This window comes from Adiantum capillus-veneris, chromosome 28, assembly GCF_014529385.1.
Source record: "Adiantum capillus-veneris isolate H3 chromosome 28, ASM1452938v2, whole genome shotgun sequence".
Classification (NCBI taxonomy): domain Eukaryota; kingdom Viridiplantae; phylum Streptophyta; class Polypodiopsida; order Polypodiales; family Pteridaceae; genus Adiantum; species Adiantum capillus-veneris.
The window spans coordinates 92,442,277-92,463,581 of record NC_140958.1 but is presented as its reverse complement, the minus strand read 5'-3'; the positions used below and the strand labels follow the sequence as shown (position 1 = coordinate 92,463,581).

Here is a 21,305-nt window from a genome sequence, read left to right as displayed (position 1 = left end):
TTGAGCAGGTGACTACCTAGGATCGTGCAAGGTGTTAGTAATGAGGGAAGCAACTCTGGAAAGAAAGTGAACCCCCACAGATTAAGAAGGTTATTGGAAAAAGGAATCAACGTCTCCAATGACACACACATTCCATGAGACATCACATTTCACAAAATTAGAGCCAATCAAATGCATTCATACAGGCAGGTGTATGATTAAGTGAGCAATCTGCGAATAATTTATTGCATTACCAGGTGAACTACACTACAAAATAGCTTTTGTCATAACACTTTTATGTTATTACAAAATGAGCTACAGCTTCTCCAAAATAGCCCCTGTCATGCTCGTCTCCTGCACTGGTCGATTTCTTTTGAAATACATATGAAGAGACTCACATGATAATGAAGCGAAAACTAAGGCAAAAATGTCTCCACTGCAAAATTTTAGCTTTTAACCAGCTGAATTTCAGGAGGGTTGTAGTTTCGCTCATACTCCCAAGATATTTGAGCCATCATAGTTAAGGACGATCGTGCATCCCTCTCGTCTACAACTTCTCTTGAGAATGGGATGCGAACCTCAACAAGATCTTGAGAGCTTGTGAGAACACGCATGTCAAATCCAAGCCGATCGACCCATGATAAGCGTGCTTCCTCCACCTACGTTCATCAGATACAAAAATGCTTTACATGTGAGAGACTGCAGACCATGATCAACAATGCGAACATACACGTATGACACAACAAATCAATCAAACCACTAAGATGCATGGCTTTTTAAATAAATGAAAATATCTTCAAATGGAACTTGAGAAAAGGCTACAGCAGCTGTTTGTACCGAGAGGTCCAGATGGCCATAAACCTTGCAAAAGCGGCGTAAGTCCTCCCAATGGTTCCTATTCATATCCTCCACAATCTTTGCGGCACATTCTCTGAGTGGATCAGGAGAAGCTTCTCTGTAGTCCACATCAGACACCAAGACACTGTCCTGCAATACAAAATAACTCATACAAGTAAAAGCATGTATGTGCAAAGCAAATTATTATACATTGTAGTTCACATTTACGCCATAAAATATCATAAAAAGAGGTGAGCGCGAGCTTCAGCAATTCTGTTGCAAACGAATTCACTACTTGCACACTATGATAACAAGCGTTCAAAATATTCAGGTAATCTGTATTGCACAAGAAGTGTAATAGACCAATCAAACCTATCATTGAATACAAAAGAAATTCAAAATAGACACAAAAAAGGCAGTGATTGGTGGGCCTATACTGTAGGACATAGTCAGGTCATATGTTGCCGAGGAAGCTTGAAGGCCATCTAAGGTATATGCTAATGAGATGATATAGATATAATGACACAAAAACTAAAGGAAAGTTTCTTACCCTTAACCTCCTTCCTACACTTCTGGTCCAGAAGGACTTTTTTAGAGAATTTTTGGTTTTGAAAAAACGCAGGCTTTAAAAAATGAATAGTTGGAAACTGACGCAACATCAAACTATCCAGTATTAAAATCCCCTTGTAGAGCCTAGCAACCTGCAATGATAGCTAAGGCAAGGGTAAAAGACAATCTTGTGACTGAATGAATATCAAAGCAACCATCGCTATCCTCAAACCACTTTTCACACTCTACCGCTCTGCCAAGTTGTGCATTTGAAACTTTTTGTTAGTTCTCAAGCCTTGTGTCACTTGCAAGTATCAAATCATGTTTCCTTCACAGATGTTCGTACACTCACTTCAAGATCTTTGCACATGTTTTCTCCCCCTAGCCATAGGTATGCTGCGTCTGGGCACAGTTTTCCAAGGACTCCAATTGAACATGGGCACGAAATCCCAAGAGTTTTGAAATCTCTACGAAATTTTCATTTCAAAATAGCGAACAAATCTCTTCATGCCAATAACATTTCTCCTGGCATTTTCCCAAAAAGACTATCTTTCAAACAATATTTCCTATTTGTGAAATTTCCTATAGCTCGCGCTTGTATGTAGAATAATTCTCTTGAGCACTGTCCAACTTCTTACTTCCAAAGGCAACCGGTCTACCATCTTGAAGTAGAACAGCATCAATGGCCTTATTACTACCATCAATCTCCAGAAGGTTTTGTTGGATTGATGATGTTCAATAGAGGCAGTAGCTAAAACTGTCTTAGGCTTATCAAAGCTACTTTGCTTCTCGTTTTGCTGAATAAATTGATTTTGGATACATTTCTACTTCCACTTCCATCCATCTAATGGAGCACGATACACAGAATGGAGCTTGCAGAATCTCTGCTGGTCATATATAAGAAAGATCCATTTATTTTATGCTGGCTTTTCTTACTATTATCAAAAAACCACCTCTAAGTTGTCACGTGTGCAGTGCACTTGCGCCACATGGAGAGCTTCTGCTACAGTCTAGCGTCAGTCATAGTCTAGCATAGGACCTAGCCTAACACTTTGTCAGCCTCTAGCAAGACGTGCATGCCCAGGCTGGTCATAGGTGCATACCTTCTCTAGCACACTACACCCATTCGAGCATAAGCATTTACCGCGTGTGAACCACCTCTAAGCATTACACTTATTATTATTGAGATCGCTCGAAGACCCGCAGCATTGCAGGACAAGTACCAGCAGATCAGTATCAACATCTTCAGCCCCAACGTTTTCCAGTTTCAGCACAAGCACCAGCATCAGCATTTTCAGATTCAGATTCAGCTCCAACATCAGCGGTTCCAATTTCAGTTCCAGCACCAGCATCAGCGTTTTCAAAATTCAGATTCAGCACCAACATCAGCGTTTTCAGATTCAGCAGGAGCATCAACATTTTCAAATTCAGCAGCAGCATCAACAATTTCAGATTTCAGCCGTCATCTACTTCTGCATTTTCAGTTTTCAGCCATCGCCAATAGCAGATCAGCCCATAGCCTCGTCGCAGTCACAGTATCAAGCATCTACGCAGTACCCCTTAGCACCTCGGCAATATCCAACATCAGAAGCATCAAGTACTCATTAGCATCTCAGCGTTTCGTCATTGTATTACGATTTGTGCAAGTAAAAAAGAAAGTACTTGCTCTAGAAACAGAGCAAGGGGGCCCTTGAGGGTGTCTGGGACCTGACATGCCGCTTCGTCTCTCTTTTCTCTCTCTCTGCATCTCACTCCTTTGTGTTCAGTTCAGTTTCTCTTTCAAGTAAAGTAAGCAACCTTGTGTTTGAGTGGAGTACTAGATCCGAGCTAAATCCTTAAACACTTCCGCTACACTTGACATTGGTATTGAAGCTCTGTGCGTGCTTCGGCTTCGCGAATTCACGGGAAGAACCAAGAACCCAAGCAGAACCAAGAACCCAAAGAATCTCTCTCAATTTTTTTTTCTCAAAGAAGCTTCACGTCCTGATCAACAGGCACTCCCACCCTTAGTCCATCGCGCATCAGGCACGCTCCCATCTTCATCTATGTCTTTGAACGAAGATCAACATCGGATGCACGGAAATCCAGATCTTGAATGCCAACATTTGCTTGCCTTGTATGCGGATATGAAAGGAGTTGGTGCAAGAACCTGTAACCCTCTTCTGCATTTGCATTCGCATTCGCATTCGCATGTAGCATGCATGCACTTCCATCGACAAGCAACTCTTGGAAATATCTCCAAGCACCCTTACCTTTAATCTTCACCCGCAATGTTTTCACGAAAGGACTATTCAAGTGGTAGTACTTGCTCGCAAGGCAGAGTCAGCATCAAGGCTGGTGTTCTACGACAATATAATCAATACATCTATCAGCTCCATCATGAATAGTACTAACTATAACTATGACATCTCTGACTATCAGCATTGATTGAATACACCAACTCAAGGACGAACATCCTTAGTGCCCAATAGTGAGTGGGTAGATTTAGAACTGGGTATCACAACTTACGCTCCCAGTACCACATGCATACTCGAGCATGGATTATTAGTTCCCAATAGTGCAGGCAGAACTAGGTATCAACTAATGGTCTCAATAGCCCACACACACTCACACACAGTGCAAACGCAACCATATATCTACAAAAAATAAGCAAGCTAAATTTGTGTCATGAGAGATCAGGGTAAGGCAAATACAGTAAGGAAACATTCAAACAAAACTATTACAACCAGAAGATAGTTGATAAGGTGCAGACATCACTAAAGAAAAAACCCATTTCCACAATATCCACTGGTTGTAACATGAAAGGAAACTTCACAATATCAAATCTGTGCGTCCACAAATATAGGTTGGACATTGACCTAGATGAATCCAGAAAAGCCCAGACCCGCCTTTAATCTAAAGTGCAAGCTACAGACTCACAATAGTCATCCACAAAACAACATAAACTTAAGCTATATCATGCAGAGTATTGACTAAATACGACAACAACCCTATTGTCATAGGTGCCCAATAGTAGATGTACAGCTGGGTACTAACATGTCCTCCAACAAAATACACACACATGAACATACACAAAGGTCTGGGTGATGAGGTTTTGTCGCTACCTCGAAGATGGAAAGCACACCCAATCGTTATGAAGAGTAGCATTAGACAAAAGCATTCGATGAAGGGTTAACTCAACCATAAGTCAAGGTCATAAAGGCAAAAACCAAGGAATAACAAAAAAACCCAAAATCCCGTTTGATGCTTGCAAAAATGCCAAATAACTGCTCCTCTTAAATTAAGAATCACATAGGTAGTAGTAGGGCACACGAATTACCTCGCCAATATCTAACGACTGGAGAATGCTTTCAATATTCATCAAGTACAAGTCATCATCTTTGGGCTCCTCTCTAAATCTTCTACACCAGAAAGTCCTAAGTTTCTAAGACAATTGAATTTACAAGTCAATCCTCTACATTGAACAAAACACACAACAAAAATATATAAGGAGCCGAAAGTCCAACCACCTGTATCAGCTGTGCACCCTCCACCCTTGATACACGACCTTTAAATGTACATTGAGGCTTTCGATGTCCAGGCTGCTCCAGCTGTCAATACAACCAACAATAATGTTGAGACACATGAAGCAATCTTGTAAAGCATGAAATAGATGCTCCTAAACATCAAATGATGCAATGTCCATAAGTTAACAATCCGCAATTTCGACACAAATCACTTAACATGCATAAGAGTAGCGAGTAAGCGAAGCCTGAGGTTCAGATAAAAAATTACCAGCCATAGATCTTGTAGGCAAGCATCAACTAACCATTTGAAGGAACAGGTGGATCATTTTAAGGCTGGCTAGGATGCTTTCCTCAATAAATAAAGTAATGTGTTCAAAGAATGCATCAAAGGTGCAGATCTCAAGGCCAAGGATAATCCGAAAAATTCACCCCCTACGCTTTGACGAAGTAATTTGAAAAATACAAGCTTTTGATTCCAAGCACAAATAGAACCATAGTAACAAGGGACGCCCTTTTTCTGGCTTCCCGTCCCCACTTTTCCGAACCACTTGCCGTCCCGCCCTCTTTTTTACACTAAAAATCCATTTGAGCCCCATCCCCTATTCCCCATCCCGGAATGCATCCCTTGTGACTATGAACGGAACACAAACCACATTGAGGATGGTCAATCAGCTTAGAATGTCGTCCCATCATCTGCAATCGTGGAGATTGTCTTTCAAAGCCTCGACATTGACCTAGGCTGGATTATCTTCTTCAGTGATGTGTAGTTGGACCGTCCGCTTGGCATTAATGAGTTGTTGTAGATTGAAGAGTGATGGGAGCGTGTGAGTGTGGGAGTGTGTGTGTGTGTGTGCGCGCAGATATACAAGAGAAGTAGACACGCCAGCTTGGTGGAGCTCAGAGTGTGGATAACACCACACAACTCCTTATTACTTCATGTATTAAAGAATAAGGTGAAACAAATGATGGGCGGGCACCCGACCGACCATTTGGCTTGAAACCCAACAATCTCCCACTTGAAGTCCAACATGGCCCAAGTGGCTGTTAGTGTAAGGGTTAGTGTATACAACTATACGAGCGTGAAGCATGACCATAGCTTCACCCTACGCCCATCATCTCTATGCAATGTGCAAACCGCTATGAGGATCGGCTCTTTGTCAGAGCATTAACTGGGTTCTTGTTCGTGTGGACTTTGGCTAACTCAATGCGTTTGTTAGCCAAGATATCCTGTATCACATGATACCTGACCTCGATGTGTTTCGATTTAGAATGAAAAACGGGGTTCTTTGCTAACGCAATCGCACTCTGGCTGTCACAGTGTAGCACTGGGGTCTGGTGTATACCAAGGTCTCCCACTAGACGAGATAACCATACAACCTCCTTGATGGCCCTGGAAATTGCAACTTACTCAGCCTCAGTGGTGGAAGAAGAAGTGCAATTTTGGAGACACGATCTCCAAGAGATTGCCGCTCCAGCAAACAAGAAAACGTAGCCAGATGTGAATCTCCTAGTGTCCACACAACCCGCATAATCAGAATAAGTATATCCAACTATATATGCATCATTGTTCCCAAAGCGTAAGCACTTGCTGATTGAACCCTTGATGTATCTCAAGATATACTTCACAATCTTTACTGCTTCCCAATGCTTTCTGCCCGGATTTGCCATATACCTGCCGACCACTCCCACTGCAAATGCAATGTCTCGTCGCCATGGCGAACATGAAACTGCTAACTTCCGAAGAATTTGGCACCTTTTGTCACAAGCTGCTGACGTGTCAAAGCCTTGAAGAATGGTACACATGCCGACGAAGGAGCCTAAACCCTAAGAAGAACAAGTAGCAGAAGAAGAAGTCCTACCAACTTATGGGGACCCCGTTCCATGGGGCCCAAGTGACATAAAAGATTAAAATAAAGCAGGACCTATACACAAATGCTTGCGCATGAGCTAATGACGGGCATCTGTACGGACACTGCGGATTTTTCGATGGTTGATGACGTGGCTGACTGTATGGATCTCTGTGTTTTGCCATGACTGCTGACGTGGCAGTTCTACAGATTTTCGTGATTTACGCTGGCAGCTTTTTGGCATTGCTTTTGGACCAGAAGCTTTTGAGTTTGAAGGCTTTTCATAGGCCAAGGGCCTTTAAATATGTGCTAAGGGCTCATTCTCTGGCATGCTTCCTGGAGAAGGTGCAGAGTCTGGAGTACCGGCTTGTACTGAGATGATGCAATATAAAGAAATACCTAAAGCGGCGCCAAGGTTTGGGGCCAATACTCTCTGGGGTGGAATTCTGCCACTCCGTGTCATGTGTCGCCTCTCTCGCTCAGTTCAGTTGTTATTGCCAGAGAGGACTATGCTAGTCTATGAGAAAAAGCTCTTGGCCGTGATTCATGCGCTTGCTAGCTAAAAGCACTACCTTTAGGTGCTGATTTTGTTGTCCAGACAGACCATCAGGCCTTGCGATACTTCTTAGCACAGTCAAAGTTATCCAAAAAGCATATGCGATGGGCAAACATTCTTTCTATGTTCCACTTCCAGATTATGCATATGAAAGGCAAGAAGAATGTTGTGGCTGATACGTTATCAAGGAAGCCACAAAATTCAGCTGAGTCAATTCCTTATCATCATGACTTAGATGAATCATGACATGAAGGAACAGTATGCTGCTGATGAAGATTTTGCAAAGGATCTTTGAGCAGTTGCAAGAGGGGTAACACCATGAGCACTACCTCCTCAGAGATGGTTTTATGATGATGCATGGCAGACTTTGTGTCACTAGGCCATTGCGACATAAGGTCATGGAAGAGAGTCATGTCCCACCGTATGCAGGACATCGTGGTATTGATGCGACAGTTAAAGCGGTAGAGACATTCTTCTATTGGCCTACCTTGAGGAGAGATGTGGATGCCTTTGTGCGAGCATGCGTGTGTCACGTGACACATCCAACCCTATGTGTCCGTGGACAAGCTACAGCATGATCAAGGTTTAGTTCAGTCAAGTCAGTCTAGAATAGGAAGTGATCTGGCACTCTTGTGAGTCTGTTCGCAAACCGTGCATGTCCAGACACTTAGTGTAGATGCATATCCTCTGGTTGCACACAGCATGATCATAAGCATTCCCATCAGAATCCTTCAAGGGAATTTTCCAGTGCATTTAGCCTATTTAACCTAATTTTGACATTTTTCACTTATTCTTTTTAAGTGACTTTTGTTGGAAAGTAGGTAGGGCAAATTGAGTAAGTTTGTATATAAGCAACCCTAGACTAGCACTCAATGGCAGAAGAGGCAACAGGAGCCAAGCTCAGCAAGTAACTTCTCAAGCAAGACAGTGGTGGGCTTTCCCTCCAAGGAAGACCACCTCTCCCTAGCGTTTTCTCATCAAGGAGATTATCGTTAGAAGAAGCAGCATCCCTTAGTGTTTTCACATCCAGATACCATCGCCAGAACCCCCATCAAATAGCATTTTTGCAAAGCCTTGCCTAGTGTTTTGCATCAACCACCATCGCCAGCAGAGACCCAGTATACCTAGCGTTTTTGCATCTTCCAGCGTTTGCAGATTCCAGCCTTTACAAGCATTCAGCCCTGGCGATTTCCAGCGGTAGAAAGACCAGCAAATTCAGCCCTAAGAAGTAGCAAATTCAGCCCGGAAAGACCATTAGTTTTCAGCCTAAAGAAACCTCAGTTTTCAGCCCTAAACCTGCAGGTTTTCAACGACAAAGACCCACAGAAACAGCCCCCCAAATCAGCGTTTTTGGATTGTAGCAGTTTTCAACGGTTAGCGTTTTTTGGACAGCCGATACAAGATTGCAGATTTCAACCCTTAGGTCAGTCTCGTCGTCACCGTCGTCATCGCCGACATAGTCTAGACTTGCATCAGTCTCATGCATCACCATTGTACCAGATTGTGCAATCATAAGTAGACCACTCTCGCTGACGAGAGTGGGGCCTTCGGAGGAGGGTTTTACAACGTCTCTGGTGTTGTATCTCTCTTCTCTCTCTATCTCTCAGTCTCATACACTTGCACGCACAGTGCCCATTCACTTTGTTTGTGATCATAGCATTCTCTCATTAAGAACGGAAGGCTCTCCCTTCCATAAGAACAAAAAGAAACTTTTGAGCACAATTCGGAGCAGTCGTCTTGAGCAAAGCACAAACATTCATTCCGCTGCACCTTACATTGGTATCAGAGCTTTGGTAGTGTTCTGTATCACTCAAGGAAAGAACCACAAGAATCACAAGAATTTTTTTTTGCTTGTTGCGGTCGCACGAACCCAAGTTCGCTTGGGCGTGTCGATTCCTAATCGTGTTTTTGAAGAGTGACAGGAATCCCAACAAAGAAGGGCTTGTCCAACCTCCCCTTGTGTCTCTTTTCACTCATTGAAAGCGGACCGTGCACTTAGCGGCCGGCCAATCGATGTGAGGTGGGAAAAAGCAACCTTGGTGTGAGCGCAAGGCCGCTAAGGGGTGCGCCCGCGGAAAGGAGTACAACTTGGGTGAAGAGAAGATCCTTCTCAAACACGGTTTGCAAGCGAAAGAAAAATTCAAGAACCTCAAGATCCTCAAGAATCCAAGTTCCTCGTGGACTTAAGAACCAAAGATCATAGTGCATGGTCGTCACCCGAAGCGGAATGGATACTTCGCATACAGGTGATGAGCATGAGAGAGGCAAAGAAGAATTTTCCCCACGAGGAGGTTTTTCCGACCCTCCGCCTTCCCCATCTACGCCAAGGATTGCACTAACTGCTATGGAGGCTTTGAAGCAATTGTTTATGGAAAGAAAGTTAGAACGCGAAGAAAGAGGAGGAGAAAGAAAGGCCTACGAAGAAGAAATGGCAGCCATAGATCGTGAATACGAAGAAAGCATGGCAGCCATAGAGCGTAAGTACGACTTGGAAGACAAAGAATTATTCGAGTGTTTCATTCGTGATCATTTCCTGTATTTTAGTCAGCGTCTTTATGTGATCCCTTTTCCTAGGCATGACATATTGTATGTTGAGAACGTTTCACTCATGGATGAGCACAAATGTATGTGGATTGTTCATGAAAAGCTGAAAAGTATGCATTCAAGGAAGTCACATTCCATGTCTCTTCCTTTGCATGACACACTTGTAGAAAGAGCACATGACAGTATGAGTACCAAGCATGGGCGTGAATTGCCACAGTTGATTGCTTTAGATCAAAAGAGAGAGATTCGATCTAATTGGTAGTGTGTGTGTGGTGAACGGTTTGGCACTCCGTCTCTTTGTTTATCTACATTGCATGCACAGTCTATTAGGACAACAAGATTTTTTCCACTCACTTTACATGGAATAGGTATATTCATGGTTTTGTGTTGGAAATGGATTCAGGAATTTTCAGCCATGGAGATTCTTGACGAAGAAAGAAGCATGACTCTAGACAAAGTTGAAGCATTGAAAGAGCCACAGAAGCCTTTGTGTCGCTTTCGGCGCGGCCCAAAGAAGCAAGCGTTGCAGACCTTTATGAAGTTCAAGTACCGTACGACCCACACATCACAGTGGGCCGGCGAAGAGTCCCTTCCAAGATTCTCGATGCTATTGGCGATCTCCCTCGGCGCCATATAGTTCGGTACCAGTACCTCACTTTGAAAAGGAGGAGATGTCACATGACAAATCCAACCCTATCTGTCCGTGGACAAGCTACAGCATGATCAGGGTTCAGTTCAATCAAGTCAGTCTGTAATAGGAAGTGATCTGGCACTATTGTGAGTTTGTTCGTAGACCGTGTATGTCCAGACACTTAGTGTAGATGCATATCCTCCGGTTGCACACAGCATGATCATAAGCATTCCCATCAGAATCCATCAGAATCCTTCAAGGGAATTTTCCAGTACATTTAGCTTATTTTACCTATTTTTGACAATTTTTCACTTATTACTTTTAAGTGACTTTTGTTGGAAAGTAGGTAGGGCAAATTGAGTAAGTTTGTATATAAGCAAACCTAGACTAGCACTAAATGGAAGAAGAGGCAACAGGAGCCAAGCTCAGCAGGCAACTTCTCAAGCAAGACCGTGGTGAGCTTTCCCTCCAAGCAAGACCACCTCTCTCCCTAGAGTTTTCTCATCAAGGAGATTATCGCCAGAAGAACCAACATCCCTTGGCGTTTTCACATCCAAATACCATCGCCAAAACCCCCATCGGATAGCGTTTTTTGCAGAGCCTTGCCTAGCGTTTTGCATCAGCCACCATCGCCAGCAGAGACCGAGTATACATAGCATTTTTTCTCAGTCTCATACACTTGCACGCACAGTGTCCATTCACTTTGTTTGTGATCATAGCATTCTCTCATTAAGAACGGAAGGATCTCTCTTCCATAAGAACAAAAAGGAACCTTGAGCACAGTTCGGAGCACTCATCTTGAGCAAAGCACAAACATTCATTCCGCTGCACCTAACAACGTGATTTGCCAAAAGGTCAAGTTTGACAGGCAAAAGGCACCAGGGCTGTTACAACCACTGCCGATTCCGGATAAGCCATGGGAAAGCATTGCTATGGACTTTATCTTTGATCTTCCAAGAACACCAACAAGGAATGATGATATATGGACCATTATCTGCAGGTTTAGCAAGCAGGCTCGTTTTATCCCTGTTAGGAAGAAGATAAAATCTGATCAGATGGCACGCTTGTTTATGTACAATGTGTTTAAGAACCATGGTATGCCATAATCGATTGTCAGTGATCGTCATCCTCGCATGACCAGTTGTTCTGGAGAGGATTGTTTGAGAACATGGACACTACGCTCAAGTTCTCATCTTCATTTCATCCACAAACTGATGGACAGTAAGAAGAGGCTAATTCTATTATCTTAGATCTATTGAAATGCTATGTGTCAGATAATAAGGACAAATCGGAACAGTATCTGCCTATGCTTGAGTATGCGTACAATAATACCGTGCATTTGTCGATTGGCAAAGCACCTTTTGAGATTGTTGAAGGCAGCAAAAAAATTCCTCCCATTTTGCATACAAAGGACAAGATCTTTGAGGCAGATTGATATCTTGGAAACATAGATGAAATGTATAAGAAAATTAAAGTTGCCTTGGACAAGACTCAGACAAAACAAAAAAAGGTTGTTCATCGTCATCGTCGTGAATTGTTGTTATCACCTCGTGATTGGGTTCTGTTAAGGTTCGAAAAGACAAGGTTAAAGAAGATGATGTAACAGACTTGGACATTCCAAGTCAAGAATCAATCGCGACACCACCAAATAACCACTTCAAAACAATTCTAAGATCACAATAGATTTGCATTGGCCCGGTGGAATTCCGTGCCTAGAGATATTGGCCCCAAAGACTGGCGCCTCTTTCGGTATTTCTTTATGTATTAAATCAATGTCAGAGTACAAAAAGCGGTTAGGGTTTCACTCTCAGACTCTACGTCCAGATGCTCTGCAGAGTGAGCCCTAATCTGCGTATTTAAAGATTACAAGGGATGCCCAAAAGCAGAGCCCCAAAAGCTTCTAGTTCAAAAGCAAAACTTCTCTCTCTCTATCTCAAGAGAGTAAAATAAAGCAAGTATTCCCTTTCTCTCTCTATCTCCAAAGCGTAGCCAAAAAGCCTCAAGAAAATTGCGTTGCTTGCTGCTTTTTTCCAGCTCCACAAATTCCAACGCAATTTCCAAAAATATCGTACTGCTGCCACGTGGCATTTGCCGCCTGTTTTAGGGTTTCCAACCACTTTAGGGTTTCAGCTAGCAGTTAGGGTTAGGGTTTCCAAAAATTAGGGTTTCTGTAAATTCGGGTTTTTGGCAGAGATTAGGTTTGAAGGAATTAGGGTTTCTGGCAAAAATTAGGATTTCTGTTATCGGTAGCCACGTCATCACTTTGTGACATACCCCGCTCTTGAAAGCATTGTAATTGACCGCGATTACGCCTGCAAAACCGACAGAAGCCATAAACCATCTTAGCAGACACTGACTGTTAGTACCTACGTACTAGGAACACACATCTAACACATGTACCAAATCGACAGCCACATCACACGACATCACAGGACATCACTAGACATCACAGGACATCACATGACATTCAACATTCATTCGGATCTTAGAGCATGATTTATCGGCAAAGTAGCTAGCAATCGCATTTAGGTCCAATCAGGACCTCATCGATGTCCGATTGACTAACCCCTATTGCAACCATGTCTATTCGAGATCAATCAGACCAAAATGCTGCAGTCATTTCGTCTATCAATTCCTGCACTTGGAGAAGTCAAGAACAAATCAGTATCATAATTAGGAATTTTATTTCATTAAAGTCATACAGCAGAATACTGTCAGCTTTCAGTATCCCTGAAGCTCAAAGAGACATCAGTGACTAGTATCTAAATCAAGGCATCTGTTGACAAGGGAGTGGAGTGACTCCCCTCTTGTGCATCCCACTGCAGCAGATCTCCGGCCAAGCTGAATTCTGGGTTCCGTTTGGAATAGACTATGCTAACCAAAACTATCGAGGTAAAGTTTCACAATCTGAGCAGTATGTGCTAGGTTCTCCTCCTCCATCCACTTCGCATCCAATGCAGGATAGTTCTTGAACTTAACCAAGAACCGCCTTCGGACTTTACCTTTATTCTTTGTATCCTTATGTGCCAAACTTTGTTCAGGAACAAGGATCTCCTCATTTTTTCCACTTCGGGTTGCTTATCAGGCTCCCCATCATCAGGCACATCACCCTTAAAAGGTTTCAAGAGACTCACATGGAATGCATTGTGAATCCTCCAAGTATCTAGCAGTTTCAATCGGAAGGAGACATCATTTATCTTTTCAGTGCGTAAGAGCACCCAATCATCCTCCTTCAATTTCAAGTCGCGACGATGGCGATCCGCTGCCTTTTTCTATCCTTCTTGAGACTTCTGCAAAGTCTCGCGAACCTTGGCAAAAGCCGTATCCAAATCTCGCGTATATTCATCCGCTTCAAAGATCTTATCTTTCGTGCTTAGGAAGGGCAGAACCTTCGCAACACCTTCAACAATCTCAAATGGCGTCTTCCCTGTCGAAGAGTGTATCGTGTTTTTGTAGGCAAATTCCACCAAAGGTAAATACTTTTCCCATTGAGTCTTCTGATCTAAGATATAAGACTTTAATAAATCTAGAACCACTGAATTTGCAATCTCAGATTGCCCATCAGTCTGCGGATGGAACGATGACGAGAACTGCAACCGCGTGCCAATGTTCTCCCAAATTGCCTTCCAAAACAAACTCGTAAATCTGGGGTCTCTGTCAGAGACAATCGTCTCATGCATGCCATGTAATCTGAAGATCAGGGCCACAAACAGTCTCGCTAAGTGATTCGGCTTGACAGTTTTCTTCACTGGAATGAAATGAGCCAGTTTGCTAAATATGTCAATAACAGTCCAGATACCATCGTAACCACTATGTGTTCTTGGGAGATCAAAAATGAAATCCATTGTAATACTTTCCCAGGGGCGGGTGGGTATGGGTAAAGGCTGTAACAATCCCTGTGCCTTATGCCTATAAAACTTGATCTTCTGGCATACTAAGCAACTGCGCACAAACTCTTCCACATCCTTTTTGAGTCTCGACCAAGAGAAGTATCTCTCTACCCCCTTCATGGTGGTAGCAATGCCGCGGTGACCCGTAAAAAGTGGACAGTGGCATTTAGTCATCACCTTTTCCCTCAACGGCTGTGTAACGCACAACATGGTTTTTCTCATCAAGTAGCCTTCCCGAATGGAGTATCCTGCTACTGTCTCCTTATCCCGTATCCGTGTGAAAATATCCGCAAAATCTGTATCTGTGGTATACTGGTCGACCATATCCTCGAAGCTCCTAGATGTATCGCGGAAATAGCCATAACCAACGGCTTCCGAGACAAAGCATCTGCCACCACATTCTTCTATCCCTGCACATGGACAATCTGAAAGTGAAACTGTGACAAGATGTTCGCCCACCGCATCTGCTTTTCCAAAAGCTGCTTTTGTGACAAGAAGTAGTGCAAACTCTGATGGTCTGTAAAGACAGTAAAATCCGCTCCGAGTAGGTAATGCCGCCACTGAGTAAGAGCATGGATAACCGCCAAAAGCTCTCTCATAAATCTGTGATGTCATCTCCGGTCTAGATAACAATCGGCTCTCGTAAGCAATGACATGGCCTTCTTGCATTAAGACCGCACCCAGACTACGACCACAAGCATCACAATATACTTCAAATGACTTTTGCAAGTCCGGCAAAGTCAAAACTGGTCCCGTAGTCAATTTCTCTTTCAATGTCTGAAAGGCAGTCACCTTTGTAGTAGATCCCCACGAGAAAGGGACTCCTTTCTGTGTCAAGATATGCATAGGAGAAACAACATCTGTAAACTTTCGTATGAACCGCCTGTAGTATGAACACAGTCCCAAGAAGCTTCTAACTTCATGGACATTCTTCAAATCGGGCCAATCACGTATAGTCTCTATCTTGACCGGATCCATTTGCACTCCTGCTGCTGAGACAATGTGTCCCAATAAGTGTATCTCTGGTAGGAAAAATTCACTTTTCTCTGCATTAATCACTAACTTGAGATCTCGTAATGCCTGAAAGACCTGAAGCAGATGATCTCTATGTTCTGCCTCATTCTTGGAGAAAACAATGATGTCGTCAAAGAAAGTGTCAACAAATAGCCTGTACTCTCGAAAAATCCTGTCCATCATCCGATTAAATGTCGCAAGAGCATTGGTTAAGCCAAAAGGCATCACCAAAAACTCAAATAACCCAAAAGTAGTCTGAAAGACTGTCTTATAGACGTCTCCCGGCACGATTCGAATCTAATGATATCCACTCTTCAGATCAATCCTGCTAAAGCACGAGGATCCCTGTAAACTATCGAGTATATCATCGATCCTAGGAATCGGAAATTTGTTCTTGATGGTGATTTTGTTGAGAGCTCTATAATCGATGCACATTCTCCAAGATCCGTCTTTCTTCAAAACCAACAACACTGGAGAGCAATACGGTGAAGTACTAGCCTGGACAAGACCCTTTTCCAAGAGGTCTTTCACTTGGTGCATAATCTCTTCATTCTGTGCTCAGCTCACACGATAAGGTGGCCGGTTCGGTGGTGTGCTTCCAAGTATCAGATCAATGTTACTGAAGATAGATCAATGGTATGATCTTCAGGACGAGAAGGTGACAACTCGCCTGGTAGGCCCTCTGAGAAGCAATCGGCGTGAGAGTGGAGAAAAACTTTGCGTTCCTTATCAAGTTTAGACATATTTGTCCTATCCTTATCACTCAATTCTTTCATAAAGATCGAGTAAATAAACAGACTGGATTTCATTAATTTTGAAATGGCCGAAGCCGATACAATAGGGACAGACTCACCCTTCAGTTTAATATCAAGTACAATGGTTCTGCCCTTCTTTGTAGTCAAAGTCGCTTTTCTCGCCCGATAATCGACCACGGTGTTGTTCTTGTGGATACAGGGAATTCCTAAGAGAACATCACAACCCTCTAAAGGCATTATGAAGAAGTCCTCATGCCCCAAATACCCCTGACAATGCAACCGAAGTTTGCCAATGACAGGTGTAATGGCTACATTCCTGCCGGATGCCGCTAGAACTGCCTCCGCAAGTGGTCCCATATGATCGGGAGTGATCTCGAGCCGCGCCGCCAATTCCGGTGAAATGAAGTTGGCCTTGGCTCCTTCATCAAAGAAGATCAGGGCCTCTTGATCTTTCACTTTGCCCCAAGCTCGGCAAAGTTCTGTACTCTCGTCCATGGTGTCAGGATCGGTACCCACACAATGTGGAACCAGTCCTGTTTTCATCTTGTCTTTTCATCCACGTTCCTCAGCTGCTCTCGAACTCTCAGGCCTGTCGTAGTCCTTATCATTGTCTTCTTTCTGTGCCTTTTTAGGGCACTTTGCGGAGATATGTCCATGTTCCCCGCATCCAAAGCACTTCCCCTCCTTGATGAATCGAGCTCGCTCCTGAGGAGTAAGCTTGGGTCGTGCATCCTTTTTCTTCGGGTTGCTCTTTTTCTTTCTACTTTCATTCCCAGAAGTTTGTTCGGCTCGTTGTGTCATGGCCTCATCTGTGAGGTAGGTCAGACTGCCAGAGTGAATAGCAAAGCCCCGCTTTGCATGACTCATCAACTCCTGAGTTCTTCTTGAATGAAGAGGCGGGTAGAAAAGAGCTCCACAATCTTTCACAGTAAGCATTGATTGTATCTTTCTTGGTCATCCGAAGATGGTTCCAAGCAGCTTGTATATCTCGTTCATACTCTTGCGTCAACCAAGAAGAAATAAAAAGCTTCTTAAATTTCAGTCATTTAACTCGCGCAGTCTTGTTTAGAAGAAGTGTGGACCACCAAATGCGAGCATTACCCTTAAAGTAAGAGGCAACCCTCCGAATTTTGGAGTGCTTTGAGTAGCGTCCTCCCACGAAAGCGATGTCAAACTGCTGTATAAAAGACAAAGCCTTCAAAGCATCTGAGTATCCTAAAAAAGTATCAAATTTAATCGAGTGTCCACCTTCCTTACACTCTCGGACTTTCTTGCTTTTATCTTCCAGAAAGTCATACTGGTTGGCTTTATAAAAATTCTTCTTGTTCGCATAAAAGTTTCCGTCATCGGAATCTGAGCTGTCTGTAGACGAGTCCTCAGTAGAACTGTCAGTCTCTGGGGGAGATTTAGCCTTCTTTGCCTTTTTCTTGCCCTTTCTGAATCGTTGTTTCTTGCTTCGCTTTTTACCTTTTCTGTCTTCTTCGCTCGAATCTAAAGAGCTAGAAGAACTGTCAGAAGAAGAAGAAGAAGAACTGGGTACTCCTTCAAAGTGAACACGCTTCTTCTGTTTCTTTGCTTTGTCAAATGTCGACTGTCGACCCAAATAACCCGGGAAGTCAGTGCTTTTCTTCTTGCTTTTTGCCGTGCTTTTTGGCTTTCCTTTGCGCGTCAAAAAGTTGAGCAATCCCTGCATCAACGACCTCTTCTAATTCCTTCTGTGAATATTTCTTGTGAGCAGAAGGTTTCTTGAGAGCGAGTTTCGGGGGTGGTTTAGTGGTTTTCTGTCACTGCTCGTGCACTTCCTGATAAGAAGTCTCGCTCATATACTTCGCAAATTTTGGGTCCATCGCAAAATTGAGCATCATCTTTGTTGCATTGCCAATCAATTGACGACGCTTCATCTCTCGTCGCTCCGCCTGAGTAGGCCGAGGCGGGTGAAATGAACGAGGAGATGGATCTCCAAACTACACAGAACGCCTACAGATACGCGTCGGACGAACCACCCGACCATAGCCACCATCCGACAGCTCCCCAATGCTGGGGCCAGCGTCCGAGGATGTAGGCGTGCACCTGTACGACCGAGGGTCCTATCCACCCGGCCTCACCTCCTCGAGGTGAACTCCCACACTCCTAGACACGCGGGCTAACCACTGGCACTCTGCCAGTGGGGGTCGATAACTGCAAATGAGGCCTTGGCCTCCCTTTTATAATAATGGCCGGCCACACTGGCCGTGTTCACACTACGTCCGCCTGGACATTGGATGCCAATCCCGACGGCATCTAGGCTGGATCCCATCTCTTGTGAGCTAGATCGCATCTCCTGTGAGCGGGACATAACATACTTCCCCCCTTCAGAACCATTGATGTCCTCATCAATGAAGTGGGGATATTGAGCCTTCAAAGCTCTAATGGGTTCCCAAGTAGCAAACCTTTCAGATTGACACTTCCATTTAATTAAGAACTCGTCATAAGCCTTTTGACGTGAATGACAGGTACGATGATCTAAAACTGCCTCTCGTTCTCGAGGAATATACTCAGTTTGCATATCTTGCCATACATTTTCCTCGATAGGCACAACAACGTCGGCTTCGCCCAATTTTACTTTAAGGCGGCTGACATGAAACACTAGGTGTACACTAACATCCGAAGGAAGAGCTAGTTTGTAGGTACCTTGGACAGTTTTCTTTGTGATCAAGAATGGACCACATATCTAGCTGAAAGCTTATCATGCTTTCCTGTTCGCATAGTCTTGGAATCCTTGGGTATCTTCAGATAGACCCATTGTCCCACATCTAGAGTCCTTGGAGATCTCTTTTGATTAGAATAAGTAGTGACTCGGTCACAAGCCGCTCTTATACTATCTTTAGCCAGTTCGTGTCACAAACGGGAGCGCATAACAATATAAAATACATTCGGATAAATAGGATTTATCACTTATTACTGAAGCCAGAGGATATAGAGAGAAATAAATAGAGAGAGAGAGATAGAGAGTGAGAAGATCGACACAGTACTGGGGACCAGAAGATGGGCTGGTCCCCCCCCCCCCGTAAAAGTATCTTTATTACTGAGGAGAAGTCTATACAAGCACTTGAACCGAACGTATTACCACGTTCGTTCTAGAATGACTTGATGGTTCCCGGAAGCCTCAGCTTCCGATTCCTAGGGCAAAACCCTATTCCAAGGAACTTCCGTTCCTTATTCCAAATCCTTGAGAACCAAGGTTCTCGCCTCTGGATCTCACCTTCCAGACTCAGGGCATGACATCCCTGTAACTCTTTCTAACTCTCTTTCCAGAGTCCTCTTCCCGCAGAACAACTCTGCTTTCCCGGACACGAAGTCCTTACTTGGGAATCCCAACTTCCGGATCGCAACTTGAGAGACTACCTCTCTCCGATCCGTGGATCTTCTTCCCAAACTCGGGTACGAAACCCTTGGGCTGATCTAGCTCTAGTTCCTCAGAGCGCTTTTCTCCTGCAGAGGCTCATGCCTTCCTCTGCTCCTACTCCCTCACGAAGAGGAATTACACCTGCAATCAAATACTCAAAGATCATAACATGAAAAACGTTACCTTCAAAGTCTCGACGCTCGAAACGCACCTCCGTTCTCGAAAAGCAATTCCCCGGAAGAGATCTTTACATAGAAAAATCCTCTCTTCCAATCCTACACACAAAAGAGGTGTGTTCTCGGGTTCCTTCTCGTAAATCAGCCCCGTTTACGACGTTTACGGGCTGAAAACAGAGAAAAACAGCAACTTGTCGCGATGGAAACACACTTCGTAGGCACTTCTTCGCGAGGGAACTCGCGCACTGGGTCTTGGCGACATCTGGTACACTTGGGGCAGCCATGAGCATCACTGGCAACGTCTTCTTTATGGCTGAAATCTGCAGTAGCATCTCCTCCTTGCAAAGATTGGTCCTCCTCTCTGAGTGAGGGCATGTGATGCTTTTATAGCTCCTAGCCACGGGCACGAATAGCTGCTCGTGTAGAGATCGCGGCAGTTTTTTTTTTTTCCAGAATTTTTTTTCCCTTTTTTCTTTTTTCTGTTCTGCCAGAAAAAGAGAGAGAGAAAACGCTGGCTGATCTGTTGCCTTATTTATCAGATGGCTGCCCACTTAATAAGTGGACGGCCGGCGTATTTTAAAAATAATCTGAACCTGCCCAAAAACTCAATAAAACCTTATAAGTTAAAAACAATGCTTTCATAGCACTTTCCAGGCGTCCCTGGATGCAATCACATGCACAGTTGCAATGCAGACATAGACTTCCTCGCGGGAAAGCATCTGCTTTCCCGAAAAGCAATCCCGCTTTCTCAGAAAGCATCTGTTTTTCCTCAAAGTTTCCTCTGAACCCATCTTCATTCAAGTGCTTGCTTTTCATTGTGCACAATTCTAACACAGTTCGGAATTTCCTCCCGACTATGGATATTCCCTTCCGATGCACCCGTCACCCACCTTGTGACGCATCAAGAATACCCATCACCTAGTCCTTTCCTACCGAACTTACGGTACAATCTCCTTCACGATGCTCTATGTCACCCATCCTATGACGCATCAAAGATGTCCGTTCCCGGATCGTCAGATACTTCTTTCCGATGCTCCCTGTCACCCATCCGATGTGACGCATCAAAAGTACCCGTTCTTGGTGTCCTTACAGATATTCCCGTTCTGAGTGTTCCCGTCATTACTTTAAATGACGCACTAGGAATACTTTGTACTCGGATGTCTCCAGTGAGAAAATCCCTCTCACTTAAAATTCCAATAATTCATTTAGAATTATTTTTCCTGGTGTTCCAAGCGAGAAAACCCTCTCACTTATAAATCCAATAATTCATTTAGAATTATTTTTCTGTAAGATAAAGCCAATTTAGCAACATCCCTCTCACTTATAAACAGTTGTCCTCAACTGTAGAGGTCCAACTGAACTGCCGGGGAGAAACCGGAAAGATTCCAAATCTTGCTCAATGGTGAGTTGAGCTAGTCCTTTCTCAAAAGAGAACTTAAAAATTAAATTAAACAAAAATTCAATAATTCAATACTTACCTTACCGGTTCATGTCCTTCCTCTAGTACCTCGAGGATATCCTTCACTAATCATCAAATTTACGAGCCGTGGAAGAACTCGTCATTCGCGTCTTTCCAACAGATCGGAAGTTTCCTCATTCCAGAGTCTGTTAACTCAATTCCACCTTCTCAATCCGA

At 43.7% G+C, this 21,305-nt stretch overlaps 1 protein-coding gene across 2 annotated transcripts in view; it reads right to left on the bottom strand.

Annotated features, from left to right (window-relative positions):
• Nucleotides 1-211: 211 nt before the first annotated feature.
• Nucleotides 212-21,305, bottom strand: part of PGR7 (proton gradient regulation 7) — a 61,381-nt gene continuing 40,287 nt past the window's right edge. Inside the window, exons 2-5 of one of the 2 annotated variants that reach the window (XM_086505189.1) lie at nt 4,875-4,955; nt 4,685-4,789; nt 817-966; nt 212-638 (exon numbers count right to left, since the gene is read on the bottom strand). In XM_086505189.1, coding sequence (XP_086361315.1) covers nt 426-638; nt 817-966; nt 4,685-4,789; nt 4,875-4,955 — 549 coding nt within the window. In that variant the 3' untranslated portion in view covers nt 212-425. The remainder of the gene's footprint in view (nt 639-816; nt 967-4,684; nt 4,790-4,874; nt 4,956-21,305) is intronic. The other variant, XM_086505191.1, reaches the window with a different exon arrangement.